General features: G+C 41.3%; 1 protein-coding gene across 15 annotated transcripts in view; it reads left to right on the forward strand.

The window, feature by feature from the left end:
• Window positions 1-24,524, forward strand: part of LOC311149021 (nuclear factor 1 C-type-like) — a 145,972-nt gene extending 121,448 nt beyond the window's left edge. For 14 of the 15 annotated variants that reach the window (XM_084186103.1, XM_084186108.1, XM_084186104.1 and 11 more), the window contains one exon: window positions 7,621-7,725. In XM_084186103.1, coding sequence (XP_084042229.1) covers window positions 7,621-7,641 — 21 coding nt within the window. In that variant the 3' untranslated portion in view covers window positions 7,642-7,725. Of the gene's footprint in view, window positions 1-7,620; window positions 7,726-24,325 lie in introns of those variants that run through there. The other variant, XM_084186107.1, reaches the window with a different exon arrangement.
• Window positions 24,525-24,771: the final 247 nt, after the last annotated feature.

Raw genomic sequence — 24,771 nt, forward strand, 5'->3', positions numbered from 1 at the left:
AGCCTACAGTATTGGCTAAGGTATGGCGCCTGTATCCTACAGTATTGGCTAAGGTATGGCGCCTGTAGCCTACAGTATTGGCTAAGGTATGGCGCCTGTAGCCTACAGTATTGGCTAAGGTATGGCGCCTGTAGCCTACAGTATTGGCTAAGGTATGGCGCCTGTAGCCTACAGTATTGGCATTTACCCTCTGCACTCTTTAAGAGCTCTGCTGTATGGACACAGGGAAGACAGCAGCCCCAGTCATTACAGTAGGCTCTATCCCCATCGACTCAACAAGCAAGGGGCCCTCCAGAGTTCACTCCCCTGGCAGAGACCCTCATCGCCCCCTGCTTTGACTGGCAACCTCCATTGTGGCCTTTCCAATGAGCCAGGCAAGTCCTCTGAATTACAATACTGCCTCTTTAATGTGGCTTTGGCTTGGTTTCTCCCGACCCTGCTCAGCAGTTTGTTTCCAAACCCCATTTCAACGTTTTTCCAAGAGTCTGTCCATAGCTCCATAGCTCACTCCTCATTCCCCCAGAATACAGTGATAAGTAGGTACAAATTTGTAAATTTGTGAATGATGAAGCACATCGAGGGTATAAGCATACCAGCAGGCTCGCTGCGGTGTGTGCATGTATGTGTTATCATCCATGGTGTGTGTATTTGTTCGTAGTGTGCTTGGATGCGTATGTATGTGTGGTGTGTGTGTGTGGCCGTGCTTGTGCATTTGTTTGTACCTTGTGAACAGCGGGCAGGCAGGAGTTAAGAGGCTGGAGCCATGGACCATAAGGTATTTTACTCTGAGCAGTAATGAGGAATAGGCAAGAAGTTTCCTTTTTAAACTTTATTAAATCAGTACAATTGGGTGTAGTTAAAGAGGTCTGTTTGAGGACTGTTAAAATTACATAAACATTGGTGGAAAATGAGGGTATGGGTTGTGTTTTTTAAAAATGTTTTCAGTTCTGTCTTTTTCTTTTCACGATTTCAGTGGTCTGCAGGCGAAAGCCAAAGTCCTATTATGTTTTTTAAAAGGTTTGGGTGGAATCCTGCTGGGATCTCTCGCTGTAGCAGCTCTTTTACTCCACATTATTTATAATTGCTCCATTTGGTTGGTCGTCCTGACTGGAACTGTTTGGGGCGCATTAGTGGAGAAGACACTGATTGCAGAACACTGAGAAAGTAAAGCACTGTGTCTGGAGTTGGCCACAAAACTACCCTGGTCATGCATTAATCACAATCACTGCTATTCACATGGTGTCTCATACTGTACAGTAGGCCCAAAACAACACCGACATGCGCCGTGCACGCACACACTTTCACACACAGGGTTTACAAATACATAATAATATTCAACACACTGACAGGAACTCTTAATGTCAACTGTTGAAGCAAAACATAATTATTATAATAATAATATGCCATTTAGCAGACGCTTTTATCCAAAGCGACTTACAGTCATGCGTGCATACATTTTTGTGTATGGGTGGTCCCGGGGATCGAACCCACTACCTTGGCGTTACAAGCGCCGTGCTCTACCAGCTGAGCTACAGAGGACCACATTATATTGTATTTATGCACTTGATGTAGACATAAAAGTTCAACTGTTTATCATACGACACATATACAGGTAACTGCCAAAATAAAGGAAACACCAACATAAAGTGTCTTAATAGGACGTTAGGCCACCACGAGCGAGAACCGCTTCAATGCACCTTGGCGTAGATTCTACAAGTATCTGGAACTCTACTGGAGGGATGCGACACCATTCTTCCACAAGAAATTCCATAATTTCGTGTTTTGTTGATAGTGGTGGAAAACGCTGTCTCATGCGCCACTCCAGAATCTCCCATAGGTGTTCTGTTGGGTTGAGATCTGGTGACTGAGATGGCCATGGCATATGGTTTACATCGTTTTCATGCTCATCAAACAATTCAGTGACCACTCGTGCCCAGGGCCGGATTAAGAAATCATAGGCCCCAGGGCTTCGGTTTTTTTCTTCCCCTCGTGTCCACCAAGATGCAATTTGACGTGTGGTAAATTTACTGTTGAAGAAAAATACCCTTTATAATAAAGCCATAATAATGTTGGCCATGTGGCATAGGCTACAGTTGAGCAGAAGCGTTTTTAGGATTTCCACACATGGGGATTTGGTTTTAACAGGGTCTGGAAAAATATCAGCGTTTAAAAACAAATTTCATGCAACGCTACATCATTTACATGACAGAAGACATTAGCTGAATCTTTTTTAATACCACACAAATGACTGAAATGAGTGGCTACTCTGACACCGACATACTGAGATCAATCTGGTCTTGAATTCAAACAAACAATAGCCTAGGCCAATGAACCGACACACAGATTGTACAATATTAGGAGACAATATATATAGAGTATATATATATATATATCATAGGCTACAGTAGGCTACTAAATACAATATCCAGTGGCACACTGACTCACCTAATGATGAAGATGATGTCATAGGCTACTCACGGTGATGGCCAATGCCCTCGTCTTGGCAATAGCCTATCTCAAGATGAGCTACTTTCAAAAACAGTGCTGCTGTTAGCTACAAATTGGGAGTTGTTGAGAAAGATTTTTTACATTGGTTCTACAGACATATTAGTCTTCTCTTTTCAGCAGTAGGCATTTGCTTTCCAGACTGTACGTTTTTCCCACGATTGTATTTTGAAATCTGCGAAAGGCAAACCGACAGCCGCAACCAACCATAGAAATATACAGTGGCTTGCGAAAGTATTCACCCCCCTTGGCAAAATAGATTTTTGGGGGATTTGTATCATTTGATTTACACAACATGCCTACCACTTTGAAGATGCAAAATATTTTTTCTTGTGAAACAAACAAGAAATAAGACCAAAAAAATACAGAAAACTTGTACATAACTATTCACCCCCCCCCCCCCCACCCCCCAAAGTCAATACTTTGTAGAGCCACCTTTTGCAGCAATTTCAGCTGCAAGTCTCTTGGGGTATGTCTCTATAAGCTTGGCACATCTAGCCACAGGGATTTTTGCCCATTCTTCAAGGCAAAACTGCTCCAGCTCCTTCAAGTTGGATGGGTTCCGCTGGTGTACAGCAATCTTTAAGTCATACCACAGATTCTCAATTTCCCCTTAAACCACTTGAGTGTTGCTTTAGCAGGGTCATTGTCCTGCTGGAAGGTGAACCTCCGTCCCAGTCTCAAATCTCTGGAAGACTGAAACAGGTTTCCCTCAAGAATTTCCCTGTATTTAGCGCCATCCATCATTCCTTCAATTCTGACCAGTTTCCCAGTCCCTGCCGATGGATGGTGTTCTCGGGGTAATGAGAGGTGTTGCGTTTGCGCCAGACATAGCGTTTTCCTTGATAGCCAAAAAGCTCAATTTTAGTCTCATCTGACCAGAGTGCCTTCTTCCATATGTTTGGGGAGTCTCCCACATGCCTTTTGGCGAACACCAAATGTGTTTGCTTCTTTTTTTCTTTAAGCAATGGCTTTTTTCTGGCCACTCTTCCATAAAGCCCAGCTCTGTGGAGTGTACGGCTTAAAGTGGTCCTATGGACAGATACTCCAATCTCCGCTGTGGAGCTTTGCTGCTCCTTCAGGGTTATCTTTGGTCTCTTTGTTGCCTCTCTGATTAATGCCCTCCTTGCCTGGTCTGTGAGTTTTGGTGGGCGGCCCTCTCTTAGCAGGTTTGTTGTGGTGCCATATTCTTTCCATTTTTAAATAATGAATTTAATGGTGCTCCATGGGATGTTCAAAGTTTCTAATATTTTTTTATAACCCAACCCTGATCTGTACTTCTCCACAACTTTGTCCCTGACCTGTTTGAAGAGCTCCTTGGTCTTCATGGTGCCGCTTGCTTGGTGGTGCCCCTTGCTTAGTGGTGTTGCAGACTCTGGGGCCTTTCAGAACAGGTGTATATATACTGAGATCATGTGACACTTAGATTGCACACAGGTGGACTTTATTTAACTAATTATGTGACTTCTGAAGGTAATTGGTTGCACCAGATCTTATTTAGGGGCTTCATAGCAAAGGGTGAATACATAGGCACGCACCACTTTTCCGTTATTTATTTTTTTGAAACAAGTTATTTGTTTCATTTCACTTCACCAATTTGGACTATTTTGTGTATGTCCATTACATGAAATCCAAATAAAAATCAATTTAAATTACAGGTTGTAATGCAACAAAATAGGAAAAACGCCAAGGGGGATGAATACTTTTGCAAGGCACTGTAATCCATAGATGGCAGTTCCTATTTGAGTCAGGACTGGCATCCATTGCTAGTGTACCCATTAGTTTAACAGTCAAATTGCCAGGGTAAGAGGTTACAAAATCCTTCTGTGGATTATATGTCCACAACGCAACAAGCTGTAGCCTATATTTGGCGCGCATGCTGCCCAAACTGCAGCCTTCCCGACTGTAAGCATACCGGTAACTGCCAAAATAAAGGAAACATTTGAGTAAACAAGGGATACAAAGTATATGTTATGGTGTGGGGTGCATTTTCCTGGCATTGTTTAGGTCCATTTGTAGAATCTATGCCAAGGCGCACGGAAGCTGTTCTGGCAGCTTGTGGTGGCGCAACATCCTTTTAAGACACTTTAGTTTCAAGTTTTAATGTCACATGCACAAGTACAGTGAAATGGCTTTCTTGCTAGCTCTAACCCCAACAATGCAGTAATTGTTTATTTTTTATTTCACCAGTGTGTGCAAATGTAGTAAGTTATGGAGGTAAGGCAATAAATAGGCCATAGTGCAAAATAATTACAATTTAGTATTAACACTGGAATGATAGATGTGCAGAAGATGATGTGCAAATAGAGATACTGGGGTGCAAATGAGCAAAATAAATAACAATATGGGGATGAGGTAGTTGGGTGGGCTAATTACAGATGGGCTGTGTACAGGTGCAGTGATCGGTAAGCTGCTCTGACAACTGATGCTTAAAGTTAGTGAGGGAGATAAGAGTCTCCAGCTTCAGAGATTTTTGCAGTTTGTTCCAGTCATTAGCAGCAGAGAACTGGAAGGAATGGCGGCCAAAGGAGGTGTTGGCTTTGGGGATGACCAGTGAGATATACCTGCTGGAACGCATACTACGGGTGGGTGTTGCTATGGTGACCAATGAGCTAAGATAAGGCGGAGATTTGCCTAGTAGTGATTTATAGATGACATGGAGCCAGTGGGTTTGGCGACGAATATGTAGTGAGGGCCAGCCAACGAGAACGTACAGGTCACAATGGTGGGTAGTATATGGGGCTTTGGTGACAAAACGGATGGCACTGTGATAGACTACATCCAATTTGCTGAGTAGAGTGTTGGAGGCTATTTTGTAAATGACATCGCCGAAGTCCAGGATCGGTAGGATAGTCCGTTTTACGAGGGCATGTTTGGCAGCATGAGTGAAGGAGGCTTTGTTGTGAAATAGGAAGCCGATTCTAGATTTAACTTTGGATTGGAGATGCTTAATGTGAGTCTGGAAGGAGAGTTTACGGTCTAACCAGACACCTAGGTATTTGTAGTTGTCCACATATTCTAAGTCAGACCCACCGAGAGTAGTGATTCTAGTCGGGCAGGCGGGTGCAAGCAGCGTTCGATTGAAGAGCATGCATTTAGTTTTACTAGCTTTTAAGAGCAGTTGGAGGCTACGGAAGGAGTGTTGTATGGCATTGAAGCTCGTTTGGAGGTTTGTTAACACAGTGTCCAATGAAGGGCCAGATGTATACAAAATGGTGTCGTCTGCATAGAGGTGGATCTGAGAGTCACCAGCAGCAAGAGCGACATCATTGATATACACAGAGAATAGAGTCGGCCCGAGAATTGAACCTTGTGGCATCCCCATAGAGACTGCCAGAGGTCCAGACAACAGGCCCTCCGATTTGACACATTGAACTCTATCTGAGAAGTAGTTGGTGAACCAGGCGAGGCAGTCATTTGAGAAACCAAGGCTAGTCTGCCAATAAGAATGCGGTGATTGACAGAGTCGAAAGCCTTGGCCAGGTCGATGAAGACAGCTGCACAGTACTGTCTTTTATCGATCGCGGTTATAATATCGTTTAGGACCTTTAGCGTGGCTGAGGTGCACCCATGACCAGCTCGGAAACCAGATTGCATAGCAGAGAAGGTATGGTGGGATTAGAAATGGACGGTGATCTGTTTGTTAACTTGGCTTTCAAATACTTTCGAAAGGCAGGGCAGGATGGATATAGGTCTGTAACAGTTTGGATCTAGAGTGTCACCCCCTTTGAAGAGGGGGATGACCGCGGCAGCTTTCCAATCTCTGGGGTTCTCAGATGAAACGAAAGATAACAATGTAATACTAAAAATATCAAGGGAGAACAAAAAAACACAAGATATAAAAATAAGAAATAAGAATAACACAATAAAGTAAATAAGCATGCTATATACAGGGTCAGTTCCAGTACCATATTTACAATGTGCAGGGATACTTGAGTGATAGAGGTAGATATGTATAGGGGTAAGGTGACTAGGTATCAGGATATATGATAAACAGAGTAGCAGCAGCATATATGATGATTGTATGTGAGTGGGTGTGTGTGTGTAGAGTCAGTAGAAATGTATGTGCATATTATGTATGTGTGAGAAAATGATAGAGTGAATGTTTGTACATTATGTGTGTTGGAGTATCAGTGCATGTAGTGTGTAGGGCCCTGTGAGTGTGCATAGAGACAGTGCAAAAATAAGAATAAAATACAAAGGTCAACTCAGATAGTCTGTGTAGCCATTTTGTTAGCTATTTAGTTAGCTATTTAGCTGTCTTATGGCATGGGAATGCTGTTCAGGAGCCAGTTGGTGTCAGACTTGATGCACCGGTACCGCTTGCCGTGGAGAAGCAGAGAGAACAGTCTTGGGTGGCTGAAGTCTTTAATGATTTTCCGGGCCTTCCTTTCTCACCACCTGATATAGAGATCCTATGTTGGTGTTTCCTTAATTTTGGCAGATACCTTATGTGCTTCTAATAAAACTTAATCCACAGTTATTTTTTTTATAAACTATTGATCCTCTGTGGCTCAATTATGCTCTCTGTTGTATTTTGAACATTGAGCGCGGGCTCCTGTGGTTGGATAAAACATTTTTGCCTCTTGGGCCACTTACAGCCCCAGGCTCATACAATTGACCAGTCACATTTATTTATTATGCAGTTTATTATTTTTATTTTTATTAATCAGTTACCCACGTGAGCCCCCTACCTCCTCTCCTCCCCCCATCTGAGGATTTTTGGGGGCTGCCTCTTGGGCGGCCCACAGCCCTGGGCCCAGGGGCTTCAGCCCTGATAAGCCCTGCGTTTGTCCTGTGGATTGGGGCCTCACCAGTCAAATAATGGCCTGCCCAGCATTTTTATGGCCCTAAGCATGATGGGACGTTAATTGCTTAAATAACTCAGGAACCACACCTGTGTGCAAACACCTGCTTTCAATAAACTTTGTATCCCTCATTTACTCAAGTGTTTCCATTATTTTGACAGTTACCTGTACATTGACTGTGATAATCTGCAGTGTACTCAAATGTGAAAATCTAGAGAAACAATGTTTTCTTATTGTCTTCTCTGAATATCAATGAAAAATATCTGCCATTCATGTGTAATCTGAAAATGTTTGTTCTTTTTTTCAGTCCTGGTACCTGGGGAACTAAACAACACAAGGATAAGCGAAAAGGGCATGGACACTTGGATTTGAGATTCAACACTTTTTGTGGAATTAAGAAAAAAGAAAAAAAAGAGATGCAAGAGGGAAAATGTATATATATGCAGTATATATACAGTATGTATATATATAAATATATGTGTGCATATATATTTATATATGTATATCAACATGAAAGATGCTTCAACACACCTTTTTGGAATAAAAGACAGGGAGAGAGAGTGAGGCCAAGGACAGAGAGAAGAGAAGAGGATGTCTGGGCAGCCAAAATGAACTGTGGGGCAGAGACATGACCCCATGACCCCATGACCCCATGAACCGCATACCCACCCCCCTCTGCTACAGGTGCTGCTTCCTCATATATGCAAAATAAGTATCCTTTATTTTCTTAATCAACAAGAAAAAGAAGAATCCAGTTCCAGTGATTATACTGTCCCACACTCCTTCTGGGACGGTAAAACATATTCTCTTTGAAAGAAGGGAGGGGAGGCTGGTCACGCATGGTCAATAACCTCCCTTTACCCTCGGAAACGAAAAGTCAACTTTTCATCCAATTTGATAGACAATCATGTATCTGTGTCAGTTACTTTGTTTAAAGGGGGGGGGGGGGGGGGGGGGGGGGGGGTTTAAGATTTCCTTTAACACAGTCCATTTTTGTCAATTTTTAAAAACACTGAGCTAAATGTCTTCTATGAGGCACGATGATAATATGCACACACAATCAAAAGGATCAGCCTTTAGAGCAGTACAGAGCATCACGAAAGGACAGTTACTGTAACAGATGTGTGTTAGTCTTCACAATAACTGAGACGCCCTTTTGTGCCTGTCAACTGTTGTGTATTTGTGTAGACATTTGTTTGTATGTGCATACAATTCAAACACAATGAAACCCCCTCTCCCTATCCTTGCCCCACTCTTGAGATAATATTGCATAAAGTTTTGATTAATGTAGATAACGGGGGTTTATTCTGCATAGTGACAAAGAAGTACAAAAATAGTTCTGTCACAATTGAGAAAGTATTGGGTGTAGAGGAGAGATGTTTTCTTCATTTTTTTGTGTATTTAGTTTAAATTGCATTGGACATTACAGGCATTGCACTACTATAATTAATGCATTTTTCCTTTTTAGCAGCTATCTTTTGGCATAATCATATTAAAATGCTGCAAGTCAAAGGTAGGTTTTAGGATTATGTTGTAGAAACGACTATGTTGTGTTCTTTAGGTAGCAGGGTACATGAGCTATGAGTGTTTTCTGTCTTGAGCTATCAATTAGAACAATCCAACCCTACTGTGTTTCAGATATTCTATGCTCTAGTGGAAGTTTCCTTGTGTATGTTGAGGTACAGGGAATCCTGATCACACCGTTTTGGATCTCTTTCTACATTCTGTGTATCTAAGTCACATCTTTATTATTTTACTCATGCTGCCTTTATATAATGGAAAACAAAATTAATTTATGATTGTCTTTTTTACAGCAGATCACAGACTTTGGATAAGTCGATGAGATCATTAGAAGCGTGGCTGTAAAGGTAACCATTGATAGTGCCACCATTGGTCCCAGACCTAATGGTTTCTATGCCAACAGCACTGCATGTTTCCATGTGTGCACATGGCATGATTGTGGCTCATTGACAAGGAGCAACTGACTGACCAGCAGTGTCCATTACCAGTCTATTTAGTCAGACATTTCTTTACAGGTTTTGTCCCTGGGTCTCATTTGCTGATGCAATGCAAAGTTTGTGACAACAGACTTTGTTGCAGCATGTTTTGGGATGAATGCAGAATTCATATTTATAAATTGAAAACAACATCAGGGCTTGAGACTCCTCAACCAAACCCAAACCATATATACAGCCATGAAAAGTGCCTAAGACATAGCACGTGTTATTTTCTATTTTCTTTCTATTTTTGTTTTTGCTTGTTTGAAGTACTGCAAGCCTCAATGAGTTATAGGCAGGCAACAAACGTGGTGGGAGAGACAGGTGTGATGCACAGAGGGGGAGAAGGTATGGAGAGCTCACAGCCCAAACCCGTCTCTAGCCAAATGCAACTTCCACGTGTTTTTCTGAGCACAGGCTTCTCATTGGTAGTTAGCTGGGGACAAGCCAAGAAAAGACACAAACATAAAACCCTGCTATCAGCAATGACATAATGAAACCAACATATCAAAGCTATATATATATAGAAAAATGGTATGTATAGTTCAGAAATGGCTCATTAAGACAGAAACACTTCTAGAGAATAATGTCATACACGCTGGTTACGTAAAGCTAACCTTTAAATACGGCTTCGCAATGGTGTTCCAATTCACATCTGTTATTTATATGCAGAATACCTACAATGACTTGTTTTAAAGGTGCTGATATGAAATGATACTGATATATATTCATGCATGGTGCTTTCAAAAGAAAATCATGAGATTCTAGCTCTATTGACCACCATAATGCTGACATGGGTGCATGGCAGGAACTCTTACTACCCTTCTGAAGCTTACCCTCCGCCCCCTCTAGCTCCTCCTCCCTAGCTCCTCCTCCCTAGCCCCTCCCCCCTAGCCCCAAGCCCTTCCTCCCTCTAATCTATGGAACAGAGAGTAAATAATACTGATGGGTTCTTACCTTTTTACCTATTCGTTTGGATTTTTTATTCCCTATTGTTAACTTCTATTTTGCACGATATTTTATATAACACATTATGTGCCTTGCCTTTAGTTAAGAACAATAATACATGATAAAGATTATGTAAATTCATTTCTCTTTTTAGTATAACCGGTAACGCTGCAAAAAAGACAAAAAACATTGCTGCATGTTTGATTGCTTGTCATTATCCAGTTTGATGAATACAGTAGTAGATGAAAGTATTGACAGATTGGGATTGTCGAGACGGGTTCTTTTCACCCTTTTCCCTTTTGTGGGTATTATAGACTAGTATTTGTCTTTCCATCACATGGAACCCTTGCTGCATTTGAATCTTGTTCATTTCTTTGTTTTTATTGACTCTCGAGGCTTTCCCCTCTCATTATGTCTTCCAGCTTGGTGTAATACAGTATGTGAAATATGCAATTCCCGTTTCCTCTGCTCAGCGTTTGCTGAAGTTGTATTTTGCCCCCTTTTTAAAGCTCTTCTTCAATGATAAAGAATGTGTGGAAAGAATGCGAGAAAATGTGCAATTACTCCAATCCAAGGATGGGCAACTCCAGTCTCCAGGGGCCAGAGTGGTGTCACACTTTTCCTCCATCCCTAGCAAACACAGCTGATTAAACAAATTGCATTCTAAACTGAAGATCATGATTAGTTGATTATTGGAGTCAGAGGACTGGAGTTGCTCATCCCTGCTCCAATTCAAGATGTCGATTTATGCCTATTTGATTTAGTTGATGGACTCTGCAACTGGAGGTCAGGGCTAGAGAGGGTAGAGAGCTGTAAAGGTTGTGTTGTAGGTGACCAGTGATCAGGCTCCTAGCATGGAACAGAGATTTAAAGCACTGAGCTGGGCTCACATTTCCTCCAGCATCATGGCTACTTCTGCCCCTGCAGACTTTATTTTTGGCACCAAATGACCAGAGCTGAATATGGGGCACATTTTGTCCCCCTATTTTCTTACATTACATCCCGCGATTCCCCTATATACGCAGAAAGGCAAATCCAAGCACTTTAATAACTGTTCAAACAGGAACATCAAAATAATTAATCTCTATACATATATTAAGACAAGGGAAATTACTAATTTGGAATTGTTTAAGGATAAAGCTGAAGTTTCAGAGACAAATTCTTTACATGGAATGCTAACTGTCTTATTACGTCATTTGTCAATGATGAGATGCTTCACATCTCTCTTTTTGTGTTTGTGTTTTATGTATGTATGAGAGAGAAAGAGATTGTGTGTGAATGTTTATGTGTGAGTGTTTGGCTAGGTAGCCTCACCTACCATAGTACTTTGCCGGTTCTCAGATTGCACATACATAAATCACACGATAGCAAAGAGGGAGAGAGAGAGTATTTGGTGTGTTGGGGAAAGGAGTGTTCAAAAACGCTAACTTCAGAAGACTGAAAATGAAAGGAGAGCGAGAAGAAAATATGGGTTATTTTAGCACTACTAGATGGAATTGTCTGAGTGGAATAGAAATGTGTGACAATAAACTAGTGCTGTGAGATGCAATAATGACATGAAAAATTCCCCTCCCCAATTTTATACCTTGATCAGTAATCTGTGATTTAGATTAACCTTTTTGCATCTCACTGCATTTTCCATGGGGTTAGGGGGTCAAATTATTTCACTGGCAATATGCACAATACCTGGATGGTATTGAAATGAAATGATCAAAATCAGTCAAAGAAAGTTTCATAACACTGGCTACAATAGAATGTTAAACTTTATGTACCATGTGTAGATTATTATTTAGATGGTGAGTAAGTGCGTAGTAAAATGTTTTGCTCCTCCACATTTAGGTCCATTGTGTGGAATCTACAAATCCCCTTGTTTTGAATAATAGCCCTTCAGAAGTATAGACTGACCTAGTCAGAATCACAGTATAGAGAATGAAAACAACACAACATCTCTTCATAGCTGACTTGCTGATTCAAAAAATAAGTTTTACTGAAAGATGCCAAGATGCTTCATTAGTTTTTTCTTTTCTTTTTTTAGAGGGTAGATGATAATTTATAATTTCTTACTGCGTAGTGCATTGGGAGTATATTGAATAAGAGGATATTGTGTATTTTTTCAGCAGGGTCAGAAAAGGCCATGTAAAAGTTTGTTATGCAGTGTACAGTATTGTTTCTGCAATGGATATTGCAATGCTGGTAGCTATTAAGATTTTGCTGCAAGCAATTGAGAATTTAAGGAAAATGGCAGAACAAGAGGTATTGTTTACATGCCCGTCTTAAGATCTTGGCGATGACGGTTTATGTGTCCCGGTTCACAGTCCCAGGTTGAAGTGGAGTGCTGTAGCAAAGGCATTCCATCAAATCCATAAGATCCTCAAGCTAAACAAAATGCTGCAATCATTCAGCAAGCAATTTGATATTTGTTAAACAGGACATGTGTTGAGGCAATCGTCTGCTCTTGATCAAAGAACGCCCACATTATGGGTTGTATGTGACCCTAGTGTCTGTCATGCATCCAAGGAGGAAAATACCAACTGACGTGTTAACCATACACAACACTGTACAGTCAGTGGGCTAGTTGGAGCACAAGGCCCATAATCAAGTCATCACATTCGCCTTCTAGTTTTCAGCATGGAGTCCAATTGCTGCTGTAGTACTGAGGGCTCCAAAGTGCTAATGTTTGGTAGCGCTGGAGAATGCTCAAGCTTACTGTATGTCGACTTATTAGGCATTTCAAAATACTACATTTGTACGTTTTCAATACAATTAGTGGAAATAGAGAAATAATCCCCTGTAAAGTACCCCTCTGGTTCTAACTGTACGTAGCAGCAGACGCTGGAGCCTCATGACATTTCCTGTGAAGATTTGCACTGCTCCATACTCACCTCTCCAGTTCAGTTTACCCTCCAGCCTGGGTCTGACTGGGGCACATAGGGACAGGGGTCTGACGCCACCGTAGTCTAGCCAGCACAGTGGTCCTACAATAGGTCTTCAGAACACAGTCTTCTTTTTTCTTTTTCTTTTTGTAACTAAACTCGGCTATACAGTATATTGTTATGACACCGACAGAGACTTTTGTTTTTAGAGCAGGGTGTTACCCCCCAACACTTTTTAAAGTGGCCACGTGATGGTTGAACTTACTCTGAAAGAGCATTCAATACTGACGCATTTAAAACATGATCTTATTTTATTTCAAAACCTTTACTAATATTTTTTGTAGTAATTATTGTTATCATTGTGATTATTGTAGGATTGTTACATTTTGGACTCATTATCCTATGTATAAATGCTTACAGTATATCAATGAGAATGAAAAATACAAAATGTATCTAAAACATTTATTTTTTCTGTTTTGTATAAAAAAGTACATGTTTATGTTTGTGTGTTTCAATTTAGTTGTCTTAAGTTGTGGCCAAGCCATAAAATATAATAATTACTACTTAAGGATCTGCTATGGTTGGTGTGAGCTCACCACCGATGCTGCATGCCTTTTTAAAGAAGGTACCTGTATTTGGTTTTATCAACCCTGAAACTTGGACAGTCATTTCAGCATCACTTGTTGTCATTTTAAACAGAGCCAAAAGCTTCAGTAAGCCTCAAGGGGATATGCAAATTCCATTGCCATTTATTTTTGCTTTTTTCCCCACAATTCATCTAACAGTTCTGCATTTCTTTTTTTTAACTGTTGTCGTGCAAGCTTCAAGATCTCACACACGTTCCTTCTATTTGGAGCATTGCACTAGATAACCTGGTATTGATATTTTGTTTAAGGAAACGTTTAAAGATGTACTTCTCTGGAAATCTTTCTGAAGTTCAACCTTTGATATATAGGAATGCTGATTGTGTGAGAGAGACAGAGCGAGATAAAGTGAGAAAACAGCTGCTTGTGACAAGCTAAGAATATTATTCACCGTATTTTGCCCCTTTTGTCATTTATAGTTAGAGAACTCACTGAGTGCATCACTTCAACATCCACCCGGGTGGTACATTTTTAGACATCCATTGGAAATGTTAAATTGGTTTGTGGTATTCAGGCTTGTAAAGTTATTGGATCAGTCCTAGACAATCAACATCAGGGCTGACAGTCGTAATAGTTTTGCCGTAGTCCATACAAGGTGTGGTCAGTGTGTTTGTGTGTGTGTTTTTGTCTAAGGGTTTGGTCAGGAACGGTATGTGTGCAGATGAAGCACAGTCCTCTGGTGGTGCAGGTGTGAGGCCCCACACTGCTCCCAGTGCCTTTCTTCTAGCAGTGCTGTGTTGTTGTGAATGTTGCTCTAGTTTTACTCAAGGATGCACTGCTCTGCTCCACTCAGAGACTTGCTACTGATATGATGTGAGGGTGAGGGAGGTGTGTGTGGAGGCTCATGCTGCAGCTGCACTGCAACAGGTATTGGTCCAGAATGACAAGATACGTTTTTACACATGGTGACACCACAACCTTGAAGATTAGAATATGGAAAAAGTTAATTTACTATATTGGCTAGGATTTTCCTTCACGGTTTTTCAACTGATGTAATTTATTGTTATGCAATTGGTACAGTATATAGATTAGAAATATGTAGTTTATAGTATTCCGTGCAGGAACTCTGAATTCTCCCTATGCAATTAAGGGCTGGTATACCCTGTCAGGGTAAAAACCTGGGAATCTGATACCTATTGATATTAATTCATAAGTTCGTAGTTACTCTTAGCAACAATCACTATCCAGACAGACTCTTAAGATTATTTATTTACCTAAAATTAGAATTGGCACTGGATTAAAATGGTCCCGTTCGAGTTTCAAGATTATTTCTTCAGAGAGCTGAAATATCTAGCAGCACAACAGTCAAAAGTGTAGAATGACCAGACTTGTATGTTTGTGAGAGTTTTGGGGGATCAGTAGATGGTGAGCCGAGCCCAGTTCAGTTAGATAAAGGTAGTGATTTTACTTTTATTGTATTTTGTTTGACCTATTCCCCTGAATGATCAGTTAGTGGTGTTTTTTATGCAAACTGAGGTAAAATCTCAAACGAGAAGGTGAGCGGTAAACAGTCTCCATAATCCTCTTGTTACTGTATGAAGAGACATTAAGCACAGAATAATGGAGGCAAGGCCACAACTCTCAGAGAGGTGTCACAATATCGTTTTGTGGTGAAATGTGCTTCTGTTCACACAGTGTATAAAGCTAACTGTTATGTTTGGTATCTATATTTTAAGTTTGGTCTCTATATTTTACTTTCAACAAACCAGCAGGTAAAGCAACACTTACATGTGAATACTGAATACCAAAAATGATTTCAACAAGCAGTGCCTGTCATTTTACTGCTAATTCCATTTCATATATTTTCAGCCTTTGCCCTTCTCAAGTTCTGATGTACATAGTGTTTGTACTCTAAGCTGCTAGGGGTCATTCTGACTTTGTGTGGGACTGTGTTTGGTGCCTGAGCCCCACTCTCACATTGGCTTCTGCTCATAGCTTTCCACACAAACTGTCCCAATGAGGTCCTACTGTACTACAAGGTGAAGGGCACCCACTGGCCAAAGGCAATGGCCTTTTGCTATGGAGGTGAAAAGCCATAAAAACCAAGTGCAGTTATGGAGATCTGTTCATGTTATTGATAATCCACATCATAGATTCACTGACATGTCAACACCAAGAAGCCCCACCCACAATAGAGGAAAGAACAAGGCGATATTTTAATGAGGGCTCTTTTTACACAAATCAAATATCTCACATGATCTTCAACTGCTTAATGCCGCGTTCATGTGCTAGTCAGAACTAGAAAAACTCTGAAATGTCCAACTTACTAACTGGTTGAATGCGGCACGTGTATAACTACAACAGGTTAGCAAATCAGACATTTCGGAGTTTCCTAGTTCCGACTAGCATGTGAACGCTGCATAAGTCCACTTGGTGCCCCAACCCTTTCTTGACAATTGGTTTATTTTCACCTTTTTGTGGGCCTGTACTGTACGTTGATTGATTCTTTAAGCATGCTGTTTTCTCGGTGTGATGAAGTTGGTTGGGTGGAGAAGGGAAGAGATCAAGATGTTTCTCAGAGAGCATTCTAATGCAGTGTTACATTTTAAGGATTTTGTTCCTCATTATTCTTTACAAATATTACCATAGTAGTTATTCATTAATCGCTTGCTTGCTGCACAGACATACACACTTCACACCAGGAAAGAGCATGTGGACATTTAGTTCTGACACATCCGGTAGAATAGAGCAGAGAACAGCTTCATAGCGCACACGGATCACTTTGAACTGCTTGTGATTTTATTTTCCTTTTTGAATCCTTTAGTACAAAAGTATCAGCAAAGGTCGGTAATAACTGTTCTGTTAATTATTTGAAATGACTCTCATACAGGAAAACTAAATTTGCCATGTGTTTTTGAACTGGTGTGGGGGAAATGTACAGCTTTAACAATATTTCATTATAACATTGTATTCAGCCATCGCTGTTAGCAAATGCTCATAAATAGATTACTGGAAGTGAGTATGTTTCCCTATGCAAAAAAAGTATAAAAATAATAAACAAGCTACGCTACAACTCAGTGATGTGTCTGTGTCATTTTTAGATTTTCATTGTTCATTCAATATCAATTACATGTACAGTACTGTATATGCCTTGTAATTCTGTTTTTCTTTTAAAATTAATTTGTGATCTTGACAATTATATCATAATTGAGGGTAATTGCAATGTTATTTATTCTGACAGGAATGCCTAATAAATGACTGATTTGAAGCAGCAGTGTTTTCCTCCTCAACTCAGAGATGTCTGTAGAATGTGAAATTGCATTCATTTTGATTTCTCAATTGAAATCAATATCTATTCTGCTGCAAAAACTTGTCCCCGGACCAACAAAAGCATTTGCCTTGGAAGGAATGCACTTTGGAAGCAGCCTTTCACTGGCCGGAGGTCGGGAGTGGAAGAGGAGCTGTGGGGGGCATCTGGCCGTGTGGAACTGGAAGATACTGTGATCAGAGTTCTAATAGAAGCCAGTGAACTCCAGGGAGTCAGTGATGTGTCTGTGATCTGTGGCCTTGAGGTTGGGAAGCCCAGATGAGGCCAGGGCCGGTTGGCTGACAGAGCAGACACAACTAAGACCTAAAGACAGGCTAATTATAGCACCTCTGGCCCCTCATAAGCCCCCACCCCACTGCTGGAACACCTTAACATTGGACTCATTTCTTGGATGGTAAATAATGTTGCATTTGGAAACGTAATGATGCATAAAATGGTCACTGCCAAATACACATATGCGTAAGCATATGCAGTCTGTAGACAACCAGGCCAGGGGACATTATACTTTTGCATTTAAGGGAAAAGTTTATTAGCTGACCTTTCAGTGTTTTTCTCAGTCAACCAAATCAAATCAAATTCTATTGGTTACATACACATATTTAGCAGATGTTATTGCGGGTGTAGCGAAATGCTTGTGTTCCTAGCTCCAACAGTGCAGTGATATCTAACAATTCACAACAATACACACACATCTAAAAGTAAAATAATGGAATTAAGGAATATCTAAATATTAGGATGAGCAATGTCGGAGTGGCATTGACTAAAATACAGTAGAATACAGTAGTTAGGGGATACCTAGTCATTTGTACAACTGAATGAGAGAGGTGCGGGGGGCTGCCTTAATCGACATCCACTTCATCGGCGCCCAGGGAACAGTGGGTTAACTGCCTTGCTCAGAACTACAGATTTGTCACCCCACTCAATGCTCCTACCCGCCAGGCTACCTGCCACCCCATACATATGAAATGAGTAAAGCAGTGTGTAAACATTATTAAAGTGACTAGTGTTCCATTATTAAGTGACCAGTGATTCCATGTCTATTTACATAGGGCAGCGGCCTCTAAGGTGCAGGGTTGAGTAACCGGGTGGTAGCCGGCTAGTGAAGGCTATTTAACAGTCTGATGGCCTTGAGATAGAAGCTGTTTTTCAGTCTCTCTGTCCCAGCTTTGTTGCACCTGTACTGACCTCGCCTTCTGGATGATAGCGGGGTGAACAGGCCGTGGCTCGGGTGGTTGATGTCCCACAACCCTCTGTTAATTTGTCCGAAATAGTTTAAATCTGACTTAAAATCAAATCAAATTTTATTTGCCACATTTACATGAGAGCACGTGGTGCGGAGACAGATTCTCGGCACGCCACCTGGTAGGAGCGACCTGTCAGGTAGCGACCACATGCGCCGAATACAACAGGTGTAGACATTACAGTGAAATGCTTACTTACAAGCCCTTAACCAACAATGCCATTTTTAAGAAAAAGTAAAATAAAAAAACTGTTAAGTAAAAAAATAAAAGCAAATAAAGAGGAGCAGTAAAATAAAATAACAGTAGGGAGGCTATATACAGCGAGGTACCGGTACAGAGTCAATGTGCGGAGGCACCGGCTAGTTGAGGTAATTGAGGTAATATGTACATGTGGGTAAAGTTAAAGTGACTATGCATAAATAATAAACAGAGTAGCAGCAGCGTAAAAGAGGGGGATGGGGTGGGGTGGGGTGGGGTGGGGTGTGGGGGCAGTGCAAATAGTCCGGATAATCATGATTAGCTGTTCAGGAGTCTTATGGCTTGGGGGTAGAAGCTGTTGAGAAGCCTTTTGGACCTAGACGTGGCACTCCGGTACCGCTTGCCGTGCGGTAGCAGAGAGAACAGTCTATGACTAGGGTGGCTGGAGTCTTTGACCATTTTTAGGGCCTTCCTCTGACACCGCCTGGTATAGAGGTCCTGGATGGCAGGAAGCTTGGCCCCAGTGATGTACTGGGCCGTACGCACTACCCTCTGTAGTGCCTTGCGGTCGGAGGCCAAGCAGTGATGCAACCAGTCAGGATGCTCTCGATGGTGCAGCTGTAGAAGTTTTTGAGGATCTGAGAACCCATGCCAAATCTTTTCAGTCTCCTGAGGGGGAATAGGCTTTGTCGTGCCCTCTTCACGACTGTCTTGGTGTGTTTGGACCATGATAGTTTGTTGGTGATGTGGACACCAAGGAACTTGAAGCTCGCAACCTGTTCCACTACAGACCGTCGATGAGAATGGGGGCGTGCTCAGTCCTCTTTTTTTTCCTGTAGACCACAATCATCTGCTTTGTCTTGATCATGTTGAGGGAGAGGTTGTTATCCTGGTACCACACGGCCAGGTCTCTGACCTCCTCCCTATAGGCTGTCTCATCGTTTTCCGTGATCAGGCCTACCACTGTTTTGTCATCGGCAAACTTAATGATGGAGTCGTGTCTGGCCATGCAGTCATGGGTGAACAGGGAGTACAGGAGGGGACTGAGCACGCACCCCTGAGGGGCCCCTGTGTTGAGGATCAGCATGACAGATGTGTTGTTACCTACCCTTACCACCTGGGGGCGGCCCGTCAGGAAGTTCAGGATCCAGTTGCAGAGGGAGGTGTTTAGTCCCAGGGTCCTTAGCTTAGTGACGAGCTTTGAGGGCACTATGGTGTTGAACGCTGAGCTGTAGTCAATGAATAGCATTCTCACGTAGGTGTTCCTCTTGTCCAGGTGGGAAAGGACAGTGTGGAGTGCAATAGAGATTGCATAATCTGTGGATCTGTTGGGGCGGTATGCAAATTGTAGTGGGTCTAGGGTTTCTGGGATAATGGTGTTGATGTGAGCCATGACCAGCCTTTCAAAGCACTTCATGGCTACAGACGTGAGTGCTACAGGTCGGTAGTCATTTAGGCAGGTTATCTTAGTGTCCTTGGGCACAGGGACTATGGTGGTCTGCTTGAAACATGTTGGTATTACAGACTTAATCAGGGACATGTTGAAAATGTCAGTGAAGACACTTGCCAGTTGGTCAGCGCATGCTCGGAGTATACGTCCTGGTAATCCGTCTGGCGCTGCAGCCTTGTGAATGTTGACCTGCTTAAAAGTCTTACTCACATCGGCTACAGAGAGCGTGATCACATAGTCATCAGGAACAGCTGATGCTCTCATGCATGCTTCAGTGTTGCTTGCCTCGAAGCGAGCATAGAATTGATTTAGCTCGTCTGGTAGGTTTGTGTCACTGGGCAGCTCGCGGCTGTGTTTCCCTTTGTAGTCTGTAATAGTTTTCAAGCCCTGCCACATCCGACGAGTGTCAGAGCCGGTGTAGTACGATTCAATCTTAATCCTGTATTGACTCTTTGCCTGTTTGATGGTTCGTCAGAGGGCATAGCGGGATTTCTTATAAGCTTCTGGGTTAGAGTCCCGCTCCTTGAAAGCGGCAGCTCTACCCTTTAGCTCAGTGCGGATGTTGCCTGTAATCCATGGCTTCTGGTTGGGGTATGTACGTACGGTCACTGTGGGGACGACGTCATCGATGCACTTATTGTTGAAGCCAGTAACTGATGTGGTGTACTCCTCAATGCTATCGGAAGAATCCCGGAACATATTCCAGTCTGTGCTAGCAAAACAGTCCTGTAGCTTAGCATCTGCGTCATCTGACCACTTTTTTACTAACCGAGTCACTGGTGCTTCCTGCTTTAGTTTTTGCTTATAAGCAGGAATCAGGAGGATAGAGTTATGGTCAGATTTGCCAAATGGAGGGTGAGGGAGATCTTTGTATGCGTCTCTGTGTGTTGAGTAAAGGTGGTCTGGAGTTTTTTTCCCTCTGGTTGCACATTTAACATGCTACTTCTACTTATAATCAATTACTTATATTAGTCAGTTACCTTTATTTACCTTGACATTTTCCCTGGTTATTATGACGAATTGCATGAGAAATTGATGTCATAGTAAAGTATGCAATCTCATGTGTAATGTGTGGTCACTTATCACAGCTACTAGACGTTTGATCTATCTCAAAGTTGTGGCTGTTTGGCAGTTTGATGGTATTACCTTGGCCATAAAATTGTACACTGGCTGCTTTGATATGGTTCCATGTAAAGTTGTTAGCAGGCACACAGTTTAGTGAGAGTGGCTAAGTGAAACCTCAGATCATATCTGTATAATAGACACATTAGCAGTCCTGCAGTCTCTTTGTGTTGTTGTGTTGTGTTTTATCTACATACACTGAAGAGTACAAAGGATTGCCCCATCTCTGTCCATGCCATCACCCCTGTCCTTGGAAAAAGGTACTAACAATAGCATGTAAATCACTGGCAACTTCTACAGCACTTACCTCAGGAGTCCAGCAGAGCAGACAAAGTACTCTAATTCCAGGAGAATAAAAAGAAAAGCTGAACACTTGTGGTTAAGGGTATGTCTTCTGTTAGGCTTGGCTGCAGGATTTTACACACCTGACTCTAATCATTCCTCAAGCCATTACCCTCAATATAAGTTTGTTGGAACCGCGCTTGGAAAAATACAATTTCAGCTTTGGAAAGGAAGTGAAGTTTTATTTCATTTTAATGATTCACAATAAAAAAAAGGCCGGCAACACTTTTGTGTAAGGGTGAGTGAGTGCAGAAATGCTTTCATTAAAAGGGGTATCGCATACGTTGCATACACACCACGGGAACACCAAAATCAAATAAACATAAAGGAATGTTTGTACAGCACTAACTCATTTTAACTTACACTGAGTCTGATTACTTGAAAGATACTTTTTGAATGTAGAGTGCAATTTAGGACAGGGCCCTTAAGAAGTGAGCAATCCTTCCTCTGCTCTAGCTATCAAGAGCTGGAGACAATAAAATAAAAGAGAACCAGAGGAGAACAGCTCACACAGAGACAGAAAAGAAGTGGCGCCAAGTGTGAGCAGTGTTATGAAACAAAGCCATTGAATGAATGACTAATGGGGCGACTCCAATATCGACTGAGCCACGAGCTGTAGCTCTTTCATACTGAAATGGCACCGTCCACAGATCCAAAGAAAATAAATGCCTCAGAGACCAAGTCAGTTGTTTTTGCAAAGGCCCAACTGCATATAGATGAGGAGAGAAATAATTAAAGTCTGATTCATGAAAACTATAAAAACATACAAATGAACATTTTAATTACACACTGTGCTGCTACTAAGACAGTTACCCCAGCCTGTTCACCAAGTATTTACACATCAGCCTGGTGCTTCACTCCTGCAATTGTTCTTGGCCTCTTAACTGTTATGACTTCAATTATCAATATACTGTAGATTTGACAAAGAAATCCCTGGGTGAACTCACTGCTTCTTTGCTGTTGATCCAATGATTTCTAGTAATGATAGAAATAATTTTTCTTGTTAGGGTGAAATAGAATTTATTGGTGTGTGTTACTGTACTTGGTGTCAATGTGATGGGGGAATTTGCTGACTTTGCTTGGGGCAGAATGTGGTCAGCGCTTCAGCTCAGAGATACATACAGAAAGGGTCCAAAATGAAAACTACAGGGGTTTAGATTTGGATTGGAATACATGTAGAGATTATTCCATTCTACATTTTTCCTTTTGTCAAGGGATTTCTTGCTGCTTTTATAAAAAAATAGATATAATCTTATAGTCTCTTTCTCAGGATTGGATCGATCTAACAGAGATGACCCCATATTAAAATGGCAAAACTACTCCTTTGATTCTGAATGTGAGGGTATGAGTATGTGGCTCTTCTGGCTCCAGAATAAACAAAGCCAACAAAAGCACCAACTACTGCCAGGAAATATGAAGATGACGCCGCAATTGAGCGATTTAACTTCAGATGCAGCATAAAACGTGACATTTCCACACGTTGTAAAAACAGCCACGTTGAATTTCAAAAAGGGGTATTTTATGCACTTCAAGGAAAATGTGTACGAGCCAACAGCCAAATCAATCAAATACATCAATCAAATACATCAGATCAAATACATCAGAAAAACTAAACTAGCCAAAATATGGCAACATAGAAGTCCCATCTTGATAGTAACTGGTTGGAGTAAGTGGAGGATGGTAGTGTGTGGTGTAGTCACAGTTCTGACTTACACTATATCTGCCTAAAAACAGGCAACAAAATGTGACTCTGCAAAGGGGGTGGATACTTCCTACATCCAATATACATCACATACAGAAGATACAGAAGATGGTCCCGCTTTAAATTAAATGCAGCCATAAATGAAAAGCCGTCATAAACACTACATAAATGTGTTACAAATCATCTATAACCGTATGTCATGCTTTATAAAGGGTTCATAAATGTGGCATAACCACCAATGTCAAATGTGACATAACCCACTATGTCAAACATGACATAAACCTGTGCTTTACAAAGGGTGGCATAAGCACTGCTTAATAAAGGCCTTATAAACATGTTAAATTGAGGCTTCACAAAGCATTTATAACCCTGTCATGAATCTTGGTAGAGCATTGCAACACCAGGATAGTGGGTTCGATTCCCGGGACCACCCATACATAAACATTTATTCACGCATGACTGTAAGTCACTTTGGATAAAAGCATCTTTAAATGTTATGTATTATATTATATTACTCCAAAACATTTCTAGGATGTTCCAACCTCTTTTTGCCTACTTCTGTTGTTTTTTTCCCAAAATCCCATTTTCTCTGTTTAGTTTTTCCAGGTTTCTGATTTCCCCCATTTCTTTCTGGTTTCCACCCATTTCGTAAAAAAAAAAAATATTAGAAAAACAACCAGAATTACTTTTGAGGTCTGGGAAAAATCTAATAAACTTTTTTGAGTGTAGTTGCCCTTTAATTAAATGAGAATGCCCTGAACTGTAGTTTGGATAGCGGGTTTGCAGTAAGCACACATATGATTATTATATATTCTATATAAAGTATTATTCAGAGCCCCATGAAATAACACCATACAGTATATACATTCTACTGACCCTACTGAGTATTCCCTACAATACTTTTACGGAGACACCCAGAATAGTTCTTGCTCTAAGCCAATCTGTATTCCATATACAGTGATTCGCATTGGGGCATTTCTTTGACCTTGGAATATGTTTTAAAACTCAAATTGAATGCAAATGTCACACAAATATGAACAAATATGAATAATTGTAAACTAAAAATCCCACTTGTAAATGAAAGAGGAATATAATAATATGAAAGAATGGAGCTTCCTATCTCCCCATTTAGAGTTTCTGGCACAGCACAGAAATGCCCTTATCCAGATGGTGTGACAAAGGCATTTCCTAACAGACCTGCTAACTTTCTTTCTTGTTACTTTTAAGGTTGGAACCAACATACAGTAGCTCCAGCAGGCAGAGCGGCAAGAACCATTCGTCCGACAGCTCAGGGATAAGCTACACTATTCACAGTCCTGTGTAATGTTCAATGTAGACTGAACAAACATAGAAACGCAACATGTAAAGTGTTGGTCCCATGTTTCATGAGCTGTAATAAAATATCACAGAAATTGTCAATACGCACAAAATGCTTATTTCTCTGCTTATTTTTCTTATTTTGTGCACACATTTGTTTACATCCCTGAAAGTGAGCATTTCTCATTTGCCAAGTTGATCCATCCACCTGACAGGTGTGGCATATCAAGAAGCTGAATAAACAGCATGATCACTACACAGGTGCACCTTGTGCTGGGGACAATAAAAGGCCACTCTAAAATGTGCAGTTTTGTCTGACTGCAGGAATGTCCACTAGAGCTGTTGCCAGAGAATGT

This window comes from Coregonus lavaretus (assembly GCF_964263955.1).
Source record: "Coregonus lavaretus genome assembly, chromosome: 21".
Lineage (NCBI taxonomy): Eukaryota > Metazoa > Chordata > Actinopteri > Salmoniformes > Salmonidae > Coregonus > Coregonus lavaretus.